General features: G+C 37.2%; 1 protein-coding gene across 2 annotated transcripts in view; it reads right to left on the bottom strand.

The window, feature by feature from the left end:
- Positions 1-25,935, bottom strand: part of nudcd1 (NudC domain containing 1) — a 98,023-nt gene that overhangs the window by 41,678 nt on the left and 30,410 nt on the right. Inside the window, exons 9-10 of one of the 2 annotated variants that reach the window (XR_015779390.1) lie at positions 14,983-15,142; positions 2,089-2,209 (exon numbers count right to left, since the gene is read on the bottom strand). Coding sequence is in view for 1 of the 2 variants with exons in the window: in XM_042506864.2 (XP_042362798.2) it covers positions 9,873-10,162; positions 14,983-15,142 (450 nt within the window). In the remaining variant the exon portion in view is untranslated. Of the gene's footprint in view, positions 1-2,088; positions 2,210-9,639; positions 10,163-14,982; positions 15,143-25,935 lie in introns of those variants that run through there. The other variant, XM_042506864.2, reaches the window with a different exon arrangement.

Here is a 25,935-nt window from a genome sequence, read left to right as displayed (position 1 = left end):
AATAACATAATAAAAGACACAGCTGTGCCACCAGCACTGTTTGATTGACAGGTGATTTCTGGCAATTGCAGAGCAGAAACACCACAGCAATTATCCATTAACAACAAGGACAGACTCTAAAAAATCCTGTAGATTACCACTTAAAACTACGTCTTGTGAAAGGCTATAATTAGCAGACATTGTGCGGGGTGCAGGCCGTGAATTAGATGAACTGCATTACTGCTCCTCTGGAAGGTAAATAACATCCTCGCTATAATTTTAATAGTCTGAATTTAGCTTAATCAAGTGTCAAAATAGGCAAAGTGTTAAGGAGTACTGATGAGAGTAAAGTTGAGAGAGAAACACACGAGGGCAGATAAAAGAGAGAAAGAGGGGGGAATTATCCAGGTTGATGCAGAGAGGTAAGAAGATAAGAAACTTTCTGGCTCATTAACTGTGAAATCAAAGTGTTTCGGCACAATAAAAAAGAGGGCTGTTCGGTGATAATGGGACTCTAATGTTCGTTATGACACCCTGGACGGAGACAGCAACAAAGACAAGGGTGGTGTAATTACAGCTCTCCTGCGACAAGAGAGCAGCCTCAGCTTTTATGAATAATTACACGTGGAAGAAAATGCAGTGTGTGTGTGTGTGTGTGTGTGTGTGTTGCTCTTTGAAGAGAAGTCACTTTTCCTAAACTATAGTTTTTCATTTTCATATACAGCAAAAACCAAAAGCTGAAAGCAATCTGCCGAGGATTTATGTGGCTGATTGTATCGAGGATAAGGCTGAAAATATTGTGTATTTTTATTATTGTCAACGAATCTCCCAGAAAGAGCAAAAATAACAATTCATGAGTCCAACGACTAACTACTGCCAGGGTGTCCAAAGCCCGATGACAGCACAGAAATGAGCCACATTGTTACACTGTGTGAGATGTTGCCTCATTACGATGGTTGTGGGCGCTGGAGTTTATTTTGAGTCCATGATAGATTCACTGAAGCAATAAATACTCCCAACAACCCCGAACGTGTCGTAATCCACAGAAAAAAATATTCCTATGTATTCAATTTGCTAAAAACTACAGCTGCAAGCTTATTTATGAAGTCACTTAGCCTTTAAAATAAAATGAAACCACAAATTTGCGTCAAAAAATTTTGGAGAGACCAACCCTTGGTTTCGTTGAGTTGACTATAAGAAAAAAAAAAGACTATCACTGGCCTTGTTTTAAAGGAAAACACTCATGAATATTTGATATGTGGCAAGGTTTAATTTTTTTAACTACCTTTTGTTCTCCAATGTTTTTATTTTATCACTATGATGTTTGCATTTTGTTTTATATTAATATTTTTTTTTACTTTGCTAAAAACTACAGTTGCCAGCTTATTTAGGAATTAACTCAGCCTTTAAAAAAATGAAACTAGACATTTGTGTCAAAGATGTTGGACTCCAAAGTTGGTTTCATTTTGTTGACAATAAGGAAAAAATGATCACTTTGTGGGAAAACATTTATGAATATTTAATAATTCTAGGTTTTATCACCCCCCATTTTCTCTTTTATTCTCCAGTGTTTTTATCTTCTGACTATGATGTCTGCACTATATTTTATTGTTGCTTTATTGTTAATTTATTTTTAATCTGCTGTTTTTGCTGAGAGGCACTTTGTGACCTTGTTTGGAAAAGTGCAATATAAATAAAGTTTGTTAATATTAATGTTGAAAGCTGTTAAAGATTAACAACTCCAGAGTTTAAAGGGGCCGTATGCAGCATTCAGAGTAAATCTATTGTCACATCATGGTGGGAATATCATGCCGTTATACCGCCAAAATGAGGTCTGTGTAAAAGGTAAAGCTGGAAAGATGTAACCATGGGTCGGAGGGTGTATTAAACAGCTAAATCTGTACACAGAAAAATCTTTTTTTTCAGCAGATATCTTAGTTGTAACAAGACTGAGCAAGTTAAGAATTTTTGTGTTTATATCTGGTGTATTTTTTTAGTTTGGGAAACACTACGATCTCTTGAAGTCATAAGCACAAGGGAATAAAAACGTCCCTGTCTTTGTTTGGTTCAGTGTAAAAATGCAAGGGCAGGGGGCGGCCGGTAGCTCACCTGGCAGAATGGGCTCCCCATGCACAGGCTTTGTCCTTGTCGTAGCTGCCGTGGATTCGATTCCAGCCTCAACACGTAGCTGGATGTCATCGTCTCACTCGCCCCCTTTCACACAACTGTCCTGTCAAAATAAAGGCTAAAATTCAGTCCTTTCTACATTAATTCATGGTTCCTAAATTAACAAAAACAAAAGTGTTAAAATGACGCAGTTTTCCAGTCTTTGTACTACTTTTATTTTTGGCTAAACTGACTTTCTGCTGGTTGTAGTTTTATATTTACCGTAAAGACATAAGAGTGCTCAATCTTCTCATATAACTCAGCAAGAAGCATATTTCCCATAATGCCCTCTGGATTTAAACAGTCTTAAAAACTTTACAGTGCCTTGTTGCACACTTTGCACAAGCTGACAGTACATTTCTGAAGTTTACTGTAAACAAATGTTTATAATTTGAAAACATGAAAACATCTGCGACATAAATCTCTCAGTGAAAATCAAGTTGTTTAAAAGCCCGTCTAATCTGCTTCGTTTCAAGCTGTTGTTACTTTCTTTGGTGTGGAAACATCCACTGGCTGTGCAGGGGCGGCCGTGCAGGTATGACATCCATAACATCTGATTCCTCTCCCTCCCTCGACTGAAGGATCTCTATTCAATAACAAAGAATGTGCAATCAGCTCAATAACGATTGTCCTACCGGAGAATTATGTGGGTTTGTTTACTTTAATAGTTTTAATTATTTAAAAAGGTGCTAATTACAACCTGCAGAGAGAGGTGGCCTCATCACGAGGAGTGGAGCTTTAATCACAAACCAGTTGTTTTTTCAGGACTCTCAGTTCTTAACATTGAGACAATTATATACAGGTACTGCATTTGATAAAGATATATTAACACTAAAGTATTCTTCATGATGAATTAAAGGCCAATGCTTAATTTAACAAGAAGAAAAACAACAATCCGAGAAACAAACTGAGTAAAAAGAATAATTAACATATTGTTTTAACCCTTAGCGCCCACTTTAATATTGACACACTCGTATTGCTCTGCACACAAAATGCACTTTTCAAAGTCAAGCTTTGAAAGATATCATAATTTAATATTATTTTCTATTTTCATGGATTTAATATTCTAACCAACACCAGTCCTAATTATAAATATCTGATATTCATTATTATTTTTTTTTAGAATTTTAACCCTTTAAATGCCAGGTTTTTGTAATGTTTTAAATGAAAAAAAAACACAAAAAATGTATTATTTTCGACATACTACATGCAAAGTAGATTTTTTTTAAATTACCACAGCCTGGGATATGTCAGTAATTTGCAGCAAATGTGGAAATAGCATGTATTTCTCCATATGCCAAATATGGCATAAAATGACATCATCAGGTGAAAATAGTAAAAATTACAAATTCCAAGTGCAAAAGTGAATGACACCCAGAAATAATACAATGCATATTTTATGCTTTGATGGCCGTGGGATCAAAAACTGCAGTTTGCATGGGTTTCAATTATGCATTTTTTGCAATTAACATTGCTCACACAGTGTATTTTAGACTTATTGTAGGAGCTGAGTTGGAAATTACTGCAAAAATGTACTCCATATGCACGAACACAGCCAATATCATCAGAAAATTAAGAATGAAAAGCACGTAAAATGCGCCAAACAGTCCCTTTGGGTTAATTATGAGTTAATTTACTCCACTCTGAGTGTGTTAACATGCACAATAGTATCCCGTTTTGATCATATTCAGGATTTAATGCCCCTTCATTTATATGGAATAGAGAGAGCTATTATTCACTTTTCTATACACATGATTTTAAACGATCATCCACATTAGTGTTTCTGTATTCAGCAGCTGACCATGAACAACAATACAGTTAATCTTCTGCTTCCTCCACCATTACTGCAGTCACTTTCAAATCAGCATAATCACCCCATTAATCATCTTATTCACTATTTTGCTGTCAAACTATACATCATTTCAGTTAAAGAAATGCCTGCACAAGCTGAAAGACACTATTCACAAACACGGAGAAAGATGAAAGATGTTTAGATGCCACAACATCCAGCTCCCTTCTACCTGTTTTCATTTCATGGGTGTTAAGTCAAGGCGATCAGCTCTACACGCTGTGCAGACACACACATCACCAAGGCTAAATTCTGTAACAATACAGCCATACACCAATACACAACCAAGCAACAACTACACACTGGAGCAGAATTCACACCACACACTCACCTTTTTCTAACCCGACACACACACGCAAACCCGACACGTGCACACTTGTGTGTCGCTGTACAACTGGATCAACACAAGTTTTCTTGTTCAGTGTTCAAATTCTATTGAAAACATGGAGAAAAAGGAAAAGTGCATCTTGTCAAGACATGACCCCCAAAATTTGCAAAAACAATATTAAAAGCTATGTGAAGAATGACCTGAAAGAGAGAAAATTGTAAAAATAAAAATAAATAAATAAATAAAGAGGTCTGCCTATATATTTAATATACTTATACACTTAAATACAGAAATATATTTATATATTATTTTGGCTCTTTTTTTTAAGGTAATTTCTTGCAAAGTTGCACGATTTATTCTTGTGTTCTTGAAGCTTGGAGATTAGCAATTATTTTAATTATTCTGTAAACCTGGGAACCCTTTTTGACATAATTTCACAACACATTTATTTAGTATCATCACACTTTTTAAAAATTATTTTACAGAATTATTTTAATTTCTAATACATTTTTCAGGTAATTTCCTTGCTTTTTTGTTGTTTGTTTTTGTTGCTTTATGGGTTGTTGTTTTGGTTTTTTTTTTAACTTTGCCATGTTTTTTGTTTGTATGTTTCCTCTGGGTTTTTCAGGCAATTTTCTTGTACTTTTGACTAATCTCTTGTTTATTTCTGGGTCATTTAATCTTAAATTGCTTATTGCCTTCTGCCCATGTTTTGAAGGAAATAAAGTCAATTAGCCCAAATTTAAAAATTCTAATAAAGTATCTATCTATCTAAAGTGTATATAAAGCATGTAGAGAATACCCCTAATTACATATTTACTATACACTATATCTACAATGTATTTATATATATATATATATATATATATATACATATATATATATATATATATATATATATATATATATATATATATATATATATATACACAGTAATTTTGTGTAATTGTAGTCTTGTGCCTTATTTTCATTTCCTTTGCCTTATATTCCTGATGTGATATAACAACACATGGTAAAATAAAGGAATAAAAGCTATATCAACTGATTTCCTGTTTTTGTGTTGTTAATCTGATTTGTTGAGACGTACTGAAGAATGAGCTAACTGATTACTGCAGTCAGACTGTAGTATGTTACTCTGCCAACACACTGACTGCACTGCAAAATGCAGAATATGGATCCACTTGAATCTGCTCGGCAAACTGATAGATGATGACGTTGTTTCTATGTTGACTTCTGCAATAAGCAGTGTAGGTTTTAAAATATGCAACAAACGTGCATAAATCTCCATCGGTCAGGCTCTTACTATAATTAACAAATTCATAGATCTAATGGATAAAATTTAATCAGCTTCATTAAAGCTGTATTTTCACTTTGAATGTCATATGACTCACATGGTTGCCTGAGTCAGCACTGCGTAATCAATATTTTCATTATTTCATTATGATTCATGCTTTAGTCAAAGCACTATAATATCTGACACCGTATAAGTGAATGTGTACCTGTATTAAATGCTGTTATTGAAAACACTGGTGGTGAAAGAGGAGCTGGCTACATGTCGTTGTTGTCTCAGGAAACTAGATTGTAATTTGGAGCTGGATCAGTTTCCTGACCCTGCAGCCAATAAAACTCACTCACAGAGGATGATTACATTTTTTTTTAAAAAAAAGGTGACTGTCAATCTTGGAAATGCTCTTTTAATAAAATCCTCAAAAAGGGTGTGCGGTGTTTACCTGAACACAGTAATATAGAGGTTTGGGAAATGCGGCCGGCGAGCGGTAACTATCTTGCATTACTCAGTTCTCTGCGGTCAGATGGCTTGATAAAGTGTTTTTTTGTCTTTGAGTCTGAGTAAAGACAGAGGACGTCCTCAGAGACATTAGTGGCTCTGACAGGCTGTATTCAAGTACTCTGGGGATGCTGGTATAGCTAATAAAAACAAGCGGTGCCGTCTAATTCAATTGCACACCGATAATTCAATAAAAAAGTGAGTAAAAGTGGATTTTCCTGAGCAAAACAATGACGGAGAAAAGAGAAAAGGGTAATAGCCCAAGGCCTGTAGTGTGGCTTATCTGAGGAAAAACAAATCGCCTCAGAAACTGGCGGCACTCAGGGGAGCTGAGGACACAAATTGCAGAAAATTGCTCCTCCTGATGAAGACTATCGAATTGTGAAGCCAAACTGCTTTTCACACTGATGCACTACCCCCCTGTTGTTCCAGTCCACACAACATGAGCAATTTCAAGCTTGATCAATAAATTGGTAAGAGCACTTCTGCTATAATTTCTGAATATGTGCAAGTTTCACCAAACAGCAAGCACAGACTGGCTGGATGATGTTTATTGTCGCCTCCAGTCAAACATGAAAAGACACATATATACTGTAGATCTATTTCTCGCCGGAGTCGGAGGTGATGTTGTGTGTTAGCCTCTTGCTTTTTGAAAAACCTTCATCTCTAACTCTCCTGTCTCTCTCGCCTTTTTCTCTTGTGTTGCAATCAAAGGAAACATAAAATAAGAGGAAGTGGACCACCTTTTTGAAGAAAAAAGTCCATTAGTGTTTCTCTTGAATCTTTTCGTTTCCAGTTGGTCGATCGCATGAGTGGGCTTCTTCTGGGTTTCTTAAAATGGAAAGAAGAAAATGTCTCTGCTGAACAAGCAGGGCAGAAATGTTTGTTTACCAGCAGGATTTGGCACAAAGACGAGAATAAATGTAGCCAATGCAAACTGCAGCTCTTAGTGTGTTTAGTGCTGGAGGAAATGTCCAAAAGTTTCTAATATAAACTCTTCTCCATTTTCAGCCCCGTGTTTCTAAAAAGCACATGGACACTCCTTTAGCCTTTCAATAACTGACCATATTAGCCTTATTTTTTTCCAAAAACATGACAAGGCAAGAAATGACCCAAAAGTTTGAAATATGGAGTAAAAAGTACAAAAAATGAAATGGAAAATTACTTAAAAAATAGATAAATAAAATAAAATAAAACAACACAAGACAAACAAAATAAAGTCCTTAAAAATAGTATCATTGTGTAACATAAATTTAAATATGCATTTATTATTATTTCTTTATTTCCCTTAGCTTAAAAAAAAAACAACATAAAAATCTGCAACTACTAAATTCTAGCAATTTTTGGAAGTGGCTCTTTGCCTTTTTTTCCCATTTTGCTAAAAGAAATCGCATCAATTTGCTCAGGTTTTAAAGGTTTAAACACTTGTGAAAGGCATCTAAATGCACCACAAGAAAAAAAAACCAACTTGAAAATATTATAATTCTGCAACATAATTTAAAAAATGTAATTATGATATTTAGAAATATAGTTTTTCCCTTGCTTTTTTAAAATTAATATTTTCAAAATCTATAGATTTCTTATGAAGGTTGGAACATTTCTTACCATGTTGCTCATTGCCTTTTTATCCCATGTTATTGAAAGAAATCACACCTATTTGTTCAGGGTTCAAAGGTTTAAATCTTGTGAAAGGCCTCTGAAAGCAGCACAAGTGAAGTGGTGGACTCCAGTTTTCAAAGAGTTAATAGGTCAGAGGAAAAAATGCATCTGCAGTATTTATAACATGCTCCTAGCATGTATGAGAAGTGCAGCATTTCTATTTCAACCTTCACAACCACCAAATAAATAAATAAAAATAAAAACTTGTAAGCAGACGTGATTGAATTTCAGAGGGATTTTCAGGCTTCACGTCCGTCCGATCTGTCCAAGATTGATGCGAATGCAACAGGAGTCGCAGCGATGTGTGAAACATGCTTATGGAAATTTATGGAAATGACTGTTCCCTTCTTTCATACTTCTGCAGTAATGATTGCAGAATGAGCCATGGAGAGGGATTTCCTCAGCACCCTCCTCCCGGCCGACCATCTGACAAAATACTACAACCAACCATCAGTGACACAGACCGCCATCAGCAAAGCAGTCATTCATTACAGGAGCGGTATGGGACACTACGGACTGGGAAGACAAGATGGAGAAGGCAACAGTGCAGAAGACAACAGCGCAGAAGACAAGCGAGAAATCAAGAAAAAAGTGCTGGGGTTTCGGTAATAGTTATTAATAGTTTCATTTGGATTAAAACAAATATTTGCAATAAAAGAACAAAAGTTTGCAGGTAATCAATACAATTTACTATTTTTATACAACGGTTTACTTCTGTTGTGCATTGTGCAAAGCCCTCCACTGATCTTTACAATGGAACAATGGATCTGCTCAAAACTGGTAAACACAAACTGGATCGGTAGATTGCAGCAAAACCAGTTAAAGCACCAGAGCTTAAATAGTGTGGAAAAGAGATGTGTGTATATGTGTGTGTGTGTGTGCGTGTGTGTGTATGTACACTGTTAGCTAGCTAATCACCGTTGTCACTGCTCTCATAAGGTGTTTTATTGATTTATTTATTTAACCCCTTCTCAAGATAGACCTGTTTCAGACAACGTACTTTAAAACAATATTTTAATTTTTTTTTTTAAATAATAATTATTATTATTTTTTAAAACTTTTTTCTTTTAGTGCCACTCTGAGTTACATTTTAGACCAATTTTACAGTAACCAAAATTGAATGAAAAAACGACAATTCAGGGATATTTTTGCTCAAATATTTATTGTAAAATAGAATATCTTGGACTTTTTTAGTCCAGTAAGAAGTTGGATGATCTACTTCAAATAATGAAAAAAAAATGATGATGGGGTTTTTTTTTTAGATGATTTTGTTTGTCACTCCATTAATCAGATTTCGCTGCCTTTAATCCCATCATGCCGGGATTAAAAAGCTTTTTGTATAAAACAAAACTATCTCGTAAGCATTGAACTGTACCAGCTTCAGCCATGCTGCGATATCCAGGTTAAATAGTCAATTTTTCTTAAATTTGCAGTTCCACTTGTCGTCCCGTCTGTGTGACACAAATTCAAGACGCTTTTGGTAAATTATTTTTAAAAATGTTACCAATCATTTTGTGATTTCACATTGCAACATCAGAGAAAAATATCTCTGAGGTTTGGTTTAACACATTTAATAACAAATAAGGCTTATTTTTTAAATGAAAGAATTCAATGACTTAAAAGACTTTTTAAGGATCTGCAGGAACCTCAGCTCACAGCTCTTTTAAGAGGAATGTATAAATGATTGGATTGACATTTATAGCATTATAAATGTCTGTAATAAAGTTGTGAGTATAACATTTACAACATTTATATTCATGAAACATCCAGTCTCATCAAATATGATTCATTTGCCATTTCTTGAATAAAAGCATTTAAAGATTTGATTAATATTAAATTATAATAATTTTCTTAATGAATCTCCTGGAAACATTCAGCTCTGATACAATTTTATTATTATAATTTGTTTTTCAGAACATGGTTTCCTACATTTTGACATTTCCCAACACAAAAGATGTGTGGGAGGTGAAACACGAGGATCAAATGACAAAATTCAGAACAGACAGACGAATCACGTTAACACATCAGGACCTTTTTAAGAGATCAGTGTGGAATGATGGCGCTCTGAGGGGGAAATGAGATAAAAATCCCAAAGAGTCCCAAATCTAATTATTATTGACCTTTAAAACAAAGAGGTTACTGGAGGTCAGGATGTACAGTCTCTCATTGGTCGCTCTGAAGCCCAGGATTGGTTTATCGGAGTCCAGGCTGGCCACCTGTTGCTTGGCAACCTGTCCCACCTGGCGGCCCTGCTTCCTGTTGAAGAGGACGGTCTCCACCGGCGTAGGCTGTCGGTAGATGAACGCTCGGCGGAGACACTCGCACAGAGAGGCGTAGGAGAAGTTTGGAGCACAGGTCGCAAACTTTTTATCCCGTTTGGACGCCTGGACGTAACCTGCGGAAACAGAGCGGTACGATCAGAGACGTGCAGAGAGGACCTTTAACCTGTTCACACACACACTGTTACACACATCCACAATGAGAAGCTGTAGCAGAGTTACAACGCAGGTTCACTAGAGCAGTTTGGCCTAAAGATGTTGATTATCACATTTTCTACAAAACAAATAGTCCTGTAACAGATACCAGATCGTGTGGAGAAGAAATCTGCCGTACTAGCCCTCACTATAAACATTAAGCTAAGACGTTAAATAAAGTAAATCCAACATTTGTGTAGTTTGTCTAACACTCACATACTTACACTCTCTCCTGTCAGGCTCTTGGACGTGATCAATCTTGGCCATTAGATAGCTGATTCTGTCTCTGGGTTGTTGCTGCAGAAATTATGTCGTAGAGATGCTTTCCACTTGTTTTCACTGGTGAATTTGTTTCCTCCGGGGCAGTAAAACGCAACGCAAAACGCCAGAAGCTCCAGTTCATTAAACTGGGCTTCTTTAAACACTTTTACACCTGACTGACTCTGAAAGAGACACTTTAAAGCTACGGCAAGTAACTTTTGAACAACCTCTTTATTATTTTTTTAGAACATAGTCAGCATTGTGATATAAAGCATTATACTGCAGGTTTTACAGCAGGTAACTTTTAAGTAACTTTAATGTCCTCCTCAGCTCAGCTGTAATGTTCGCTAGCTCAGGGGTGCTAGATTTTTTAATGATTTTAGGGTTTTTTTTGGCATTTTGAGCACCACAGGCTGAGTGCCATCTATTTATATTATATTGGAGAGAAGGCAAATCGCTACAGCTGGTTCTCCAACACAAAAAGAGTCTTCACAAGATAATCTCAAAGTTTAGATCCCAACAGTACAATAAGTCATTCGGTACCGGGCCCACACTTTGAATTAGGAATACAATAACACAATGCAATGAAGTATACGTTTCCTACTTTAATAAAAAAAGTTTTACATGTATCAATAAATTGTTAGTTATGTAGAAGAAAGTCTATTTGGAGATTTTAATAGTGATCCTGGCCCAAGATTAAGCCTTAAACGTAACTGTTTCCCTGTTTAATATCACTGTCATGCCAAAGTTGACAGTCGGCAGCATATGACATTTAAGTCATCATGTGTCAGAGTTCAAAGGTCAGCTAACAGGCGTCCATTAAAATTAGCAAGTCAGTTAATGGCTAAAGGGTGTTCATGTTCACCGTTTAGCCGTTAAGCGAGACTTCAGAGTCTTTTGTCAGTGTGCGTTACGCCACCGTTACGGTGAGGATGTCACTATGCATGTGTGTGCATGTTAATGTTTTTTCTCACTGACTGCCTTAAACTTAAAGGTACGCTGCTTATAATCTATAAGCAAGGTAAATAAAAGTAATTTGCTTATCACCAGTGGTTCTGGACTTTTGGCCTTGAATAGAAATCAGATTCAGATCTTTGAATATTAAGTTTGAGAACCGCTGATCTAGATTGATAAATAGAATAACCCCTAAACTTCAATCATTTGCCATCAGCGAACTACAACAGAAGGTCACTTCACGCCACAACAAGAGACGGGACAAGAGACCTGATGTAGGTGACCTGAGCTTTTGTCGGATGGAGGTCTTAACCGCTGCAGAAAAACAAATTATCTTTTGCTCCTCAAATCTGATTAGCCTCTTCCTGCGTGCTGAGATTTCCCATCTGACAGCAGGGTTTCAATAACACTACTGATGCTCAACTTTGTCATTTAGACTAATAAGACTAATTCTACAAAATAATGTCACCTAGTAGAGCCCCGACCATCACAGTCAACACCAAACCCAGCATTACGCCACAGAGCATTAAAAATGCTGTCATTATCTTTGTTAACACACACCCACTCATGTGTCGGGGTAAACTATTATAGTGACAATACAGGTCTTTGTATTGCACCTCATCAAGCCTGATTTTGGTGCTCTAACACACATTTTCCTCTGAGCCTCACTGAGATAATATCTGAAGACCTCACCGGGGATCCATCTCAAATTGGATAATGTATTCCAAACAAATGTGCAGATTGAGAAAACTGGTAAAACTCTGCGGTATTAAAAAAAAAAAAAAAAAAAAAAAGATGTCACACTTGTCAAAGTAGCAAATTGAGATAAAACTTGTTGCAGGTGGCGCCGTAGAGGAGACATAGACGAGTGAATAAATCAAATGAAGATGCAGATTGAAATAGACTCTAAAAATGGGAACACTGGCGGATGGACTGAGTATTTCATTCGGAGTTGAATTAAAACAACAGTCCGCACACATCAGTCAGTGGCTGACCCAAAAGGCACAATATCATCCAGTTAAGTTTTATCACCCAGACCTCTTTGGATGGTTTATTAGCAAAGCAGAAGAGAGATCTGTTAATGATTCAGTTTCCATATATTCCTTTTTGTGTCCTTGTGGGCTACGACAAGTGTCGTGAACTCCCTCTTGTCGTTAACTGCAGTTTTATTGCTGCCATTTAACACGTTCTGTCGCCTCCCCAATGCAGCACTAGAGGCGCAGCAGCATGACAGCGGATGTAAACAAAGTTAATAGCTGTAAAAATGAATTATTCAACTCAAGGTTGTCATGATTCATCAAAAATGGAAATGAGGGGAGACCTCCGCTGAGACGGCTGCTTTCATCTTCAAACCACTCCCACATACTGCCACTAATGTCACATTTCACATGACTTAAAGGGGCGCTGCAGGCGTTTTCATTAGCATGCGTTCTCATATTAGTAATAAGTGTTTTACAAGCTCGTGCACAAGGATTTCTTCTCTTATTTAAAAAGGACCATGTACAGTTTAAAACATAAATATTACCATTTTGATGCACTACACCAGATTATAGCGTAGAGCTAATATTCAACTGTAATCACTCAGCAGGGCAAAACAATTTAAGGTTGTATTAGAAGAAGAGAAGGATGGATGAAGGATGCACAACGCTCTCCGTTCTCAGAACATGTTCTTATTGTTACAGAGTTTGGCAAAACAGCCTTTATGTATGCAGCTCCATATATGTAAAACCTGATGCAGAAGTACTTAAAAGTTTCACTCTTTGGTTCCTAAAGGTAATTTCAAAGCGCTGCTGCAGGAATCTTGCATGTTATCATTTATATGCCAATGCCAGGATGTATTTACATTGGTCTTATTTTGTGTTTATGGTTCATTTACAGCATGTAATGCTTGTTTTGGAGTTGCATATTTTGATTTTGTATTGTTCTCTGTTGTCTGTAACTTGCATCGTTGCCTGTTTTGGCTGGGACTTTCTTGAAAAAGAGATTTTTAATCTTAAAAATAATTTCTGGTAAAATAAAGTTAAGATTAAAAAAATAAATAAATCTATGTGATGCTGCAGAAGACAATTTTACCCGTCAGAGTTCTGATTAAGACTCTCACGGGTCAGAGCTTTTGTGGCATCTCACAGCAATGAAATGATAATGTCAGGGACTGTCACTCTGGAGGGCTGAAACAATTCCTCAAGAAATTCGAGTAACTTGAATACTGAAAATCACTGATGCAAATTATTTGCAGCTTAGTTTAGTCCATATAACTTTACACAGCGCAATGTGTTTCACACAGATTATTACTGCAGCACAATTTGCTTCTGTTATTGACAGGATAAAAAGGACAGTGCAGATTGCAAAATTAAGTCAGAGAGAGAAAATAGCAAAGAGTGAAGAGAGGAGACAGGCCAGAGGAAAGTGCCCAAAGTTTGGGATCATTTCAAGCTAAAACAAAACTAAAAATCTGTACAGTGTGTCTATTAAAAACCACATTGCCACTAAAGCACAATGTCAAGGCTAAAGCATCTCAACAGAAAACATCCAGAGCAGACCCGATACAAGGTACCACTAATGATACTATTTCACATAAATCATTATGACTGCTGGTAAATATGAATGCTTATAAAGTATGTAAGTTAATTATGACCAGACATGCTGATATTAAACCAGCTCTGTGCCATCTGACGAGCAGGTAGCTCTGGGCAACACGGAGGGAAGCCAAACAGCGTTCATCTGCACAAACTGAACACACCGAATGTGGCGTCAGACAGGTGGCGGAAATTTACCAAAGATAAATCGGTACGGTGGCTGTTGGGCTCTTAGAAATTGACTGAAGTATTTTAAATTCTGTGGTTATTTGTTTGAGCAAAAATTGTGCTACCTTAGTGACATAATCACAGAAAATAAAACACTGCCAATTAATTTAAGCCTGAGCTTCGGTTATCATTAAACACACACACAAGCAAATTATCAGGGGGTGTAAGTAACAACTGGAGCCTAAGTATTGTATGCAATTTAAGCAAAATAAATGTTTATTTCTATATTTCTTATGAGTGATATAAATGCTGATAAATCCCAGATGCCATTTATTGGCTTTATTTTTTGTGTGCTAAAAGCCAAGGTACACTTATCAGCAGCAGATTAAGCTGTAGTAGACTTTTCTTTAATTATTATGTATTTGTTCAGCTTAGTCCCTTATCAGGGAGAATACCAACTAACAAGAGAACACCAACCTCTGGCCTCCAACAGGTGGTTCAGAGATCCTCCTTTTAAATAAAATGTTGTTTTTATATCAGTCTATTAAGCTGCGAAACCAAAATAGGTGTGCTGCCATGTTTTTAGCTGATAATGTGTTGAGGTGATCAGGACTTTTAATGTCTGCATTAATACACGAAGAAGGGCCTTAAACTAAAGTGACATAGTGGAACTTGTTTCAGGGCTTAAACACAGCGCTGTTACATCTAGATGGAGGGAAGCAGGAGTACACGCAGCTTTTTCAAAGTGTATGAGTTTTTTGTTTTTTGGTTGAAAGTCTTACCCAGGGCGTTGAAGGTGGCGATGTGCTCCCACATGTTGCTGGGTTGGTCGGGACGAGGCTGCCACACCAGAGCGTCCACGTCGTGTCTGAGGCAGAAACACGGCATTTCAGACGGGTTCACGTCCACGGTGAACAGGTACTGATGGCTGCCCAGATTCACCTGGAGAAAGACAGAGAGGAATTTATAAAAATCCAAATTGGTGAATATTTTTAATTTTTAATGGCTGTGAAGGAATGATTTTATGACGGGACCTGCTGTACTCAGCTATGCGGTGCACACCTGGATCAATTTTCTCTTCTATTTCTATACTTTTTTTTTTGCTTGTTTGCCGTTTCTTTTCTTCCTTATATCTTTTTTAAAATTTCCTTCATTTCCCTCTTATTTCTTTCTTCCTTCCTTTCCTTGTCTTTTGTTTTCTTACCCGCTTTGGTCGTTCCTTTCCTACTTCCTTCTTCTTTCCTTTCTTCCTGTCTTTCTTTATTTCTGATTTCCTTTCTTTCCTTTTTACTTCTCGTCTTTCCATCTTTCTTCCTTTCGTCCCGCTCCATTTATTTTCTCACTTCTTTCTTATTCATTTTTTTCCTTCCCCCTTTAATCTCTTCCTCTTCATTTATTCTTTCCGTCATTTCCTCTTCATTTCTTTCCTTCTCTCTTCCTTTCCTTCTCCCTTCGTTTTTTTCTTTCATTCTTTCTTCCTTCATTCCGTCCCTCCTCCCCTCTTCGTTTTTTTCTGCTCTTCTAACCCCTTTTCTTTTCTTTATTCCTTAACATCCCTTCTTCAATATTTCCTTCCTTTCCTTCTTTTTCCTCTTCTTTCGTTTCTTTTCCCCTCCTTCTGTCTTTCAGTGTGAACAGCAACATTTGTCAATTTCTCTTACGTTTGTTGATTGATAAAAAGAAACTCATTGAAAAAAAAACATTTCTGTACACGTGGTTACCAGTATCATTAAACTGAGAGATTTCAGTTTCTGTTTGCAGCAGATCTCCTTCTTGGATTTCAGTGCTGCCATTAGGAGTGAAAACTGAGCAGTTTGTGATAACAGCCATAAAAGTCTGTGTGTATTTGCTCCACATTCACTCCGCTCTGATGGATGTGCTCAACGATCGGTCTGTATCTATTCTAGTCTGACTCTATTTGTTTTGGAGAGAAAATGACCGCCGCCGTGACTTAATCACTCCTTGACATCTGACTGTTCAGACCGATCCCTCACTCGAAGTCAACCCACATCCTGAGAACTGCCAACACATCTGCAAGGCTGTCAGGCAGCGCTGTCCTCCCCGTCTCAATACACACTTGACAGGCATTGAAAATTCAGCACAAACCAGCATATATGTTGGTGGTTGATGGTTGAGCGTAATGACAAGTCTTTTAGCAGGCCATCACTCCTCCACTCTAAAACTCATTTTCTTGCCACTTATGTTTCCACTTTGCACTGCAGACGTTCGCTCAGCTTGAGTTGACTGACAATGACGCCAAAGACGGACCCGGTCATGATTTGTGAACAATAAAATATAAAAACAAAGAATAAGTACACAGTTTACTCATATATGAAGATGTATCCGTCATGGAGGGCAAAGTAAACATTTGTTTCATGAACTCAAACCACCCTGAGAGTGTTTTCAATGAGTACTTTCTCCTCTCTGCACAGAGGAAAGATGATCAATCAGTGAAATCAGCTTATGTAAAAATGATGTAAATATAGTGCGCCCTTCGTGCCACACAGCTGCCAAACTGAGCATCAACATGGCAGTGCGCCAAGATTTTGAGATCTAACTTTTCAAATCATCACCATCAACATCCGCCAATAAAATGGATATGCAATGTGTTTCAGTTGCATAGGACAAAAACTTTCAGTATAAAAAACGAGCGAGGTGTAGCCCGTGCACTGTGTCCTAACTGAATGCAAGCGTCAGACCACTGAGCCGCATCACTTTACGTCATGTGTTCTCTGTCCACACGGCATCCGTTAAACTGTGATCGAATTCTGAAACTACGTTTTTTTTGACCGTTGGATGGTAAAAAATGAATAAATAAATTGTAAGACAAATTTTGCTGTTTGCTGAAATTCTAGACTTTGTATAAGCAGTTGCGATGGAAACTACAAAAAAAGCTAACGCCGGGTTCACACTGGTAGCGGTAGCGCTGCAAAAGCTCTGATTTTCTGTGGTGCGCTGCACACTTCCTTTTAGCACCCATGTTACCCATTTGGCTGTTCACATAAGACACGCTGTCAATGGATCCCAATCTGCAGCAACACTTTCAGCGTCTGGTCTATTTTTTCTGCAAGCTGCAAGCAAATTTGGCAAAAGACTCACTGATTATCTATCATGAACAATATAAAGGATATATTAGATATGATATGAATAATGATGCCCTGGATTTGACAGTTGCGTCTAAACAGAGAGCGAGAGGGACAAGCAGACACACACACACACACACACACACACACACACACACACACACACACACACACACACACCCACACACACACACACACACACACACACACACACACACACACACACACACACAGAAGCAAGCAGAGACAGAGAAAAAAGAAAAGAAAAGAAAAGAGCAGGCGAGTAAAATCACTTGCTGACCGGCGTGAAGAATTGGGCCTCTGGTATGAATGACCAGGCGACTGCTGATGGACAACTGTACAACAATTTAATTATTAAGGCACTTCCGTGTCATGTGTGGACATGGTGAAAATGAGACAGGAAGTTGAGCTTAGCCATTAAAATCCTCGCTCCATCTGTTTCATTGTGGTCTGAGTCATCTTACTATGCTGCACATACCTATAGTTACCACAGTTGTTTCTCCTCAGCTAATACTTCCCCACACTAAAACATTGATTTTACATTTTCAAGAAGAAAAGCTGTAAGGAATTTAAATTTTAGACTTTGTTTTTATCTGTGGGTGGCACATCCTCCCTGATCCAGCACTGAAACACTGAAAATAGAAACACTGAACATGCTGAAAGCTAAGCATACATGTAGACCAATTTTTTTTTATGCTCACATTTCTCAGTTTTTTCACAAATAAAACTGTATATCATCAGAATCATATAAAGATGCTATTATCATGTAAAACCTCCACACATAGTGGCTTTAAAAATGCATGCACCACCATACATGCTTATTCTGGGAATCTCCAGTGACATTTTAAAACAAAACAAACAAAACCCCTAACATCGTTTTTCATCCCAAAAGAAGTCTGATACCAGGAAGATAGGAGAAGACACCAATAAAAAACTGTGGTTTAATAACCGTCCTCAACGCAAAGAAATGATACAATCTTATAGATAATCTCTCATACTTTCAGAAAATGTAGTTATATCTCTGTCAAAAACTCACACCTGAAACATAAGAATATTCTTAGCTGTAACTCAGAGATGCTGACGCTGGCTGAGAGTCGATATATTCTCAGGTAATACTTTTTTGTTTGATAAAGATCTTTGGGAGCTGGAAACTCTCTGCCACCTTTATTAAGAATAACATTGGCCAGAAAAATAAATCAAAGTCTCAGACAAACTTATTTTGTTTTCCTTCTCCAAGTCATAGTTTTTCGAAGGCACTGAGTAAGCACTGTTATATGATTCATATATTTCTCTAGCTGTATGCCTTCCCTGGGTCTTTGAAAATGAAACCATTTCTTCTGATACATTGCAGCTTGTTAATGGTTCGAAAAAAGGAAGAATCCAATCAGGAGGCTTTTATCTCATCATTTTACAGCAAACCTTTTAAACAGCCTATAGCCTGCTCTCTGTGAGGTTCAGGTCTTCCCTAACAATCCAGAGCATTCAGAAGAATCAAAACCGCTATAAAAAAAAGTTAATCTGAGCCAAACTAACAAGACAAACATAAAAGAAACGTCTCTTCTATTCTGCTTCAGGTTTTTTGTAACAAAGCCATCATTGAATGAGGAGGATTTATCTGCCAGCAGCAGAACAAAACGTCGGATTAAACTCCTGAATCCAGATTCTAAATTCCTGCTAATTCCTGTGTTACCTGCTAAACCGAGATACGCTATTCAAAATAGAGAGCGATAAAAAACATGAAAGGCATGCTCAGTTCTTTGGGAGCACGGGATTTTTATTACCAGCAAAAACCCTCTCAGTTGTTCTCCTCTATGCTGCAAGAATGTTAAATGTTTTTAAAGCATTTACAAAGCAGACGCAGAGCTGGCTGAACATGTTTGCCATTCGCTAGGTCTGCTTTAAACTTTGTGGTAAAACACAAAGTTTGCTCTGGTGTATAAAAATGACTTTCTGCATAGCAACTCGATTTGTAAGAAATGAAAGAATAATGTTTTAGTGTACCTGCTATACAAGTCTACTATCAGGAAAACACATTTTGTTAACTGGGATAACGTAAAGCTGTAACTTCAATGGAAAAGTTTTCAAGTTTTCATCATTTCTATATTACTATTTTAAAATAGATCCCTGATCACGGCGCTAAAGTATGTGTTAATAAACCGTTCAGACCTAACCCGACCTGAAAACTTCCGACTTTTATCAGGACTGAGGACTGAGACAAAGACAGAGAGACAGACACTGTGCGCTCTTCAAGGTGTGTGGGTGTGTGTGATTGAGAAAAAGCGAGCAAGAGAAAGAAAGAGAGAGGGAGAGCGAGCGAGAAAGAGAGAGAGAGAGAGAGTGAGAGAGAGAGAGAGAGAGAGAGAGAGAGAGAGAGAGAGAAGGTGTGAGGTGGACAATTGCATGCCTAACACCTGGGCTTCACTGCATGTGGAGGAAGAGCTTGCTACATCACTGAACGGCTGCTGCTTGCACTCTTGCAGTGGTTCACACTGACTGTTGTTGCTGCGGTGCTACTGCAGACCTGCCTGCTGCTATGTAACTACTGTATTTACCCGATTAAAAGCTGATATTCCACCTATTTATGGAGCCGTGCAAGCCACTGCATTGTCAAAAACATGGTCATGCAAATATTTCAAAATAAAAAGCCTTGTGTTAACAAACGAAGGGATTTTGTCCACAAAGACATTGTCAGAGGGCTTTTATTTTGAAATAATAACAGAAAAGGTTGAGTTTAGGTGTAAATATTTATATTTTTCATGTCTATGACAGATATAGTCACTAAAACTGTAATAGAAGGTGGTATGAAGTCATCAAAACACCATTTTCACTGTCTATTTTTGCGCGTCAAGCAGTAAAAATCAATTAGACTCCGTTTCTCTAGATGTGCCGCAGCTGAGCAGCAGCCGAGCTGCGGCTGAGCAGCACTGCTCAAACGGGCAGTGTGGCTGCTCTAAACTGTCAACACAGGTATCTCTTTAAGGTTAGTAGTATTGGTACCGGTATTATAAAAGTAATCCTCATTCAAACACATGCCACAGCCTTCCTCAGCAGTTAGAGTTGAACTGTTATTCAATTCTGTGGCAACAAGATGTGAATGAAAACTCCAGAAACAAGTTAAACCTTGTGTTGAGATTCACTGAATAATGCTATATTGTTTAGCTGCATGACTGACAAAAACAATATGAAGCACTACAATTGGACTCTGTATATGTGAGTACTCACAATAAATTACATGTCCTCAGCCTGAAAAAAAAGCTTTTAGTGGAAATCCTTTTCTTTTTTATCAAAGGGTTTTATCGGCTTCGTAGGAAGAGGACAGGAAGTGAGGGGTTGGCATTATGAAGGCAGGAGCTAATGCATGTGTACACAGAGGCCAGATGTCTGTAATAACAGCTGAAATGCCAACTATCTGTCATCATTGCTTCCATCATGTTCCTGGAAGGCTGCCGCTCACTCGCCTCCTTTTCGCCTTTACAGCGAAGGGACAGATTGTTGTTTATTTAGACTCTCTGCTGCCCGAGACGCTGAACTTTGTATTCTGTTTGACTGTAAAGACACTAGTTGAATCAAACAACAATCAGACATGATGACCTTTGATATTAGTCTGGTATGAGATAGTAAATATATTATATTAGTCCCATAGGATATCACTTTTAATAAAGTCTTGAATATAAAAGAAAGAGACCAGATTAAAAAAAAAAAGGTATAATTAAGTGTTTTCCACAAAAACCGAGTATATTCACTGTGTTTGGCTACGTTGCTCTGCTATTGTAAGATGCTGATTGGCTTGTGGCGTCACACCTGTCCTTGTTGACAGTGCCAACATCATGAAAGAGACACGTTTCACACTATGATTTTATCTTCACACACTGGAATCAAATGTGTACGCTCAGCAGCACCACGTCGTCATCCAGGCTTATTCAAACAAACAGTGGGCTCCCAAAAAAGTGCTAAAAAGATCTTTGTTGTAAGCATTGTGTCAATTACTATAACTGTCACCACAGTAGAGGATAAGAACATGGAGAGAGTTATGGATTTTTGCTTTGAATATCTCACCAGTCTCCAACCATGACATAAGCTCTTTGAAGCTGTACCTAAGCACAGTTTTATTCTAAGTTAAATGCTGACCTTGGCATGCTAACATACTCAGAATTACAGTGTTCTTTCAAAAAAATGGGAAAAAAGGCAATGAGCAACTCAGCAAGACATGTCCCACAAATTGCAAGAAATAAGTAGACTTAGAAAATTATTATTTTTTAAATGCTAGGAAAAAAATTCCCACAGATCTTTATTTCTAATTGTCATAATTATATATTTAAAATTATTTTTACACAAATATTTTATTAACTTTTTAATCATGTTATTTTCCTGTTGTTTTGTATTTTTTATTTGTTATTATTATTATTTTAAGTTTCCTGTTATTTTATTTATTTACCAATTTTTTAGGTAATTTTTTTTTTGTTTTTGTTTTTTTTTTTTAATTTCTTCTTATGTTGCTCATCGCCTTCTTCCCATGTATTTCAAAGAAATCAAGCCAGGTTTCAACGGGTTAAAGGGACAGTTTACTCAAAAATCCAGCATATACTCCAACAAACAATTATTATTATGTTAACTCTATGTTGTCAACAAGCGTCTACACCAATTCTAGCAGCTTTGTGAGGGTGTACTGAGGCACAGCTGACATAGTTGTTGAGATTTTACAGACCAAAGTGGTGAACCAATTGACAGACATTTACATCTCTAGATCAACGCTAGTGGAGCAAAAAATATTTAAAGAATATGTACATGTGCAACACACGCATTTGCTAACTAACATCACTTTAAACAAACGATTATGAGTTACAACGGCGTTATCATTAATCATAGGAAACTGTATATCTTAAAAGTTTCCTAAATCTTTGAAAAAAGCTGTGAAAGCCAAAGCCAGTAAATACAGATAGCAGATGTACAGATACACTCCATTGTAAAAAGGTATTACAGATATGGACGGGATATGACTCACAGACTCCCTCGGGGGAACACACATAAAAACCATTCATCGTCTTTTCAGCTGGGATCGGAACCAAACAGAAAAACATCGACAAAAGGTGCCAAATTAAAAGGCGGTGCCACAATTTTAAGCTGAAAGGTTTTATAAAAAAGGTCAGCGTATGTCCTCGTGGGCCGGTGAGCAACCAAAGCATTAAGGCGGATACAATGAGGGACGGAAGTGGAGAATAGGAAGGTAAGGCTCCCTGGATGAGATGAGGATAAAATGGCAAGCGTCCACACACATACACCTGTACACACTCACATGGTCACACACGTGGAAGACGCAGACCCAACTGGCTGATGGTGTGATTACAATCCACCTTGTTTAAGCCAGCAGCTTGCGTGGCTGCACACTTTGCAGAGTAAATGGAGACAGAAACATTAGCAGCCCTGTATTCACTGTACATTATATTCAATATTCATCATTAGCCTTTCATTACACAGTGAAAAGGTTTATTTCTGATTGTCACTAGAGTTTTTGTGATGGGGAATTCTGAACCATAAACACAGAAATTATTTTGTGCAATAAAACCGAGGAGCAGCGGTGACAGACATTCACTAATGTCCACAAATGAATAGAGCTTTTGCAAACAGCCACATATCTGCTTTGGAAAAGGACAGGCATTCACTTATGCTCATTATTCTGTATTTCTATAATACAGAGGCACAGTTATTACAGCTGCATTAAAAATCCTTACGTCGTCACAGAGTATTTTAATTTGACATTTTATGTAAAAAGCAAAAAACAGCAACATTTTTTTTTTACACTAAAGAACTGTTAATAAATCCATGTTTTCCTAAACAACCGTGAGTCTGGTTTCTCCAACTAAAGAAGATCACCTTGTCTTCACAACATGTCACATGTGTTTTTCACCTTGGGACAAATAATGGCAAGGTCAGTTTTTCCTTATACATTATGGACACAGCTATGAGACAGGCTCCCATCCTCCTCAACAACTGCTTTTTTTTAGCAAAAAAAAAATCCCCATGCTTTGAGATGAAAAACGACAAGGCTGAGATTTTAGTGTGCAGCTCGCCACATTAAATGTTTGTAAATCTCCTTCATACCTCAGCTTCTCCTGAAAGCTGCTGCTGTACAAACTAATGTGTCTTACTCAGCTCACCTGTATACCCTTTGTTCAGTAATGGAAAAGATAAGTCCCTTATCTGCTACCTTGAGACGGTCCATTCTGAAAATCACACAAAAGGACATTCAAACTAGACAATATCCAAAAGCCCCTGTTTTTTCTTCAGATGTGTTTTTTAACAGTCTGTCAGTCTGTCCACCACTTTGATCCAGACTGAAATATCTCAACAACTATTATATTAAATGGATTGCCACAAACTTGCAGTATTTATATTCATGATGTCCAGGGGATATATGCTACTGAATTGGAGATCCTATGACTTTTTATCTGGCAACAACATGAGATTTACATTTATGGTTTAAGTGAAATGTCTTAACAATTACCAGATGGCTTTCTTTTAAACTTGGTACAGACATTAATGTTCCCCTGAGGGTGAATTATAAAACATATGGTGATCCTTTAACTTAACACCTAGCTCCATCATCTGATCAAAATCTTATGACAAAATCTCAATTAATAAATCACCCCTTCAGAGTCAGTTAAGTGTTATGCTGTCTTAAACACCTTAAAAACATTCCCATCAGCCTCAGGAGTGTTTTGTTTTTAGTGCTAAATCTTGAAAATAATACCATGCTTACACATTAAGGTATGATTGTAAACATACTAGCTAAAAATCATCAATCATCATAGCTTATATTATATAAACAAAAATCAAAACCACAGTTTTTCCTATTATCTGTGGTGCAGTTCATCATTCTATGTTGTTTTGGTGCGAGTTGTCGAGTGTTTGAGATATCAGCTGCAGACATGTCTGACTTTTTTCAAACAAAGTTAAACTAAAGGACACTAAGCTTGTAGTGCTTAAAGCATTAAAAATATATATCTGAATTCTCAAAAGCAATGTCTCTTTCCAGAAATCACAACCTGGTTACTCAGCCAATTGATATTTGTGACAACATTGATTTGACAGATTACAATTTTTCGTAAAAACATATGTTAGGCTCATAAAGCACATTGTGAAACTAATCAAATCAGAGGTTTACACTATTTTTGAAGTGTGAAAAAAACTATAGTTGAAGCCTCTCAACTTTTTAAAAATGTCTCTGAGTGATTAACAGTTCCACCAATGACTGATCTCTCAATTTACCTCAAAAAATAGTTTCTGGTGTGAACTACTTAATAGTATACAAAGTAATCCCAACTATATACCAAAGTAAAATGCTGCTTACACATTAACGTATCAGTATTAACAATCTAATGTCATATATACTAATTTATTAGTTACAGGGGCTATTTTCTGGAGAACAAGTACTTTTTCAAATTAAAGCACATTTAGCTAAAAAGAAATCTGTATTTTTATTATACTACCTGTTCACTTAAGATAGTCCACAGACCTTGTTGTGAGCAGTTTAATGTATTTCTATTTTTTGTCCACTAAACTATCCCCGCCAACTTTTTCACAGCACAGAAGGAAGCGTGCATCTACTCATGGATGAGAGGCTCATGCTTGTGACAGCAAAAGATGTGGCTGAGCTGTAACATTAGCTCGCTCAGTGGTAATAGGTGAGCTCACAGTAGATATGCGCTACCTTCTGCGTGGTAATACTGTTGGCAGGTGACCGATACCAGCAGATAAATGTCAACACGTCCATGCCTGTCTCTGCACAAAAGCAAAGATATGTGACTCAGCTATGACCTGCACGAAAATAACAAAACCTGGAAACAACAACACAAAATAAAACGACATCAAACCGCAAACCTGACTGACGAATAATAAACTAAAGTGTTCAACTACGGTGCAGCTTCTCTAACCAATCGACAATCCTGCTGCACGAAGCACAGACACAGTGACCAAGAGAGCTCAGCAGCAGCTCTATTTCCTGAGAAGATTAGGAAGTTTCACAAAAATGCCAACATCCTCACGAACGACTTAAAAGGTACATAAGAGACGCATGGATCAAGAGAGGAGGGTGGGGGGGCAACAGACACTGCGTCAGCACAGGACCCAGAATCTGGTGCTACACCTCTGCATATTGCTATATTTAATATTTACCTGGTACTGGTATATTTTTTATCTTAGATTTTATTGTTTTGTCTTATTTGAGCATGAGCAACAGAGTATACACTTAATTCTCTTATCAACATTTTACTGACTTATTTATGAAATTGTACTTTTGAACTTGCACCCTCACCATTTAATTTATTCTATAATGTTCCTAATTTTGGTTATGTCATAAGGAAGCAGGGGAAGGGCTGCATGGGTTTCGGACATCTTATTTTATTTTGTAAACCTTTTAATCCTGGGAAGCACTTTGTGCTTAAGCTTGAGAAGTGCTATATAAATAAAGATTTATTTTTTAAAATCTTTTGTAGCGATTTGTTCTTTTATTTTTGAGCTAAATCATTCTCTCGTCAAAAACGTTTCATTGAACTGCTGACCCTGTGTTTAATTACATATGGTTGATAAAGTGAGGGCCCTTTCACATCTGCTTTGTTTCGCTCTGAAGTTTTG

This window comes from Plectropomus leopardus, chromosome 17, assembly GCF_026936395.1.
Source record: "Plectropomus leopardus strain MGB_pleo_1.0 chromosome 17, ASM2693639v1, whole genome shotgun sequence".
NCBI lineage: Eukaryota > Metazoa > Chordata > Actinopteri > Perciformes > Serranidae > Plectropomus > Plectropomus leopardus.
The sequence above is the reverse complement of the archived record's forward strand: the minus strand, read 5'-3'. Positions and strand labels throughout refer to the sequence as shown.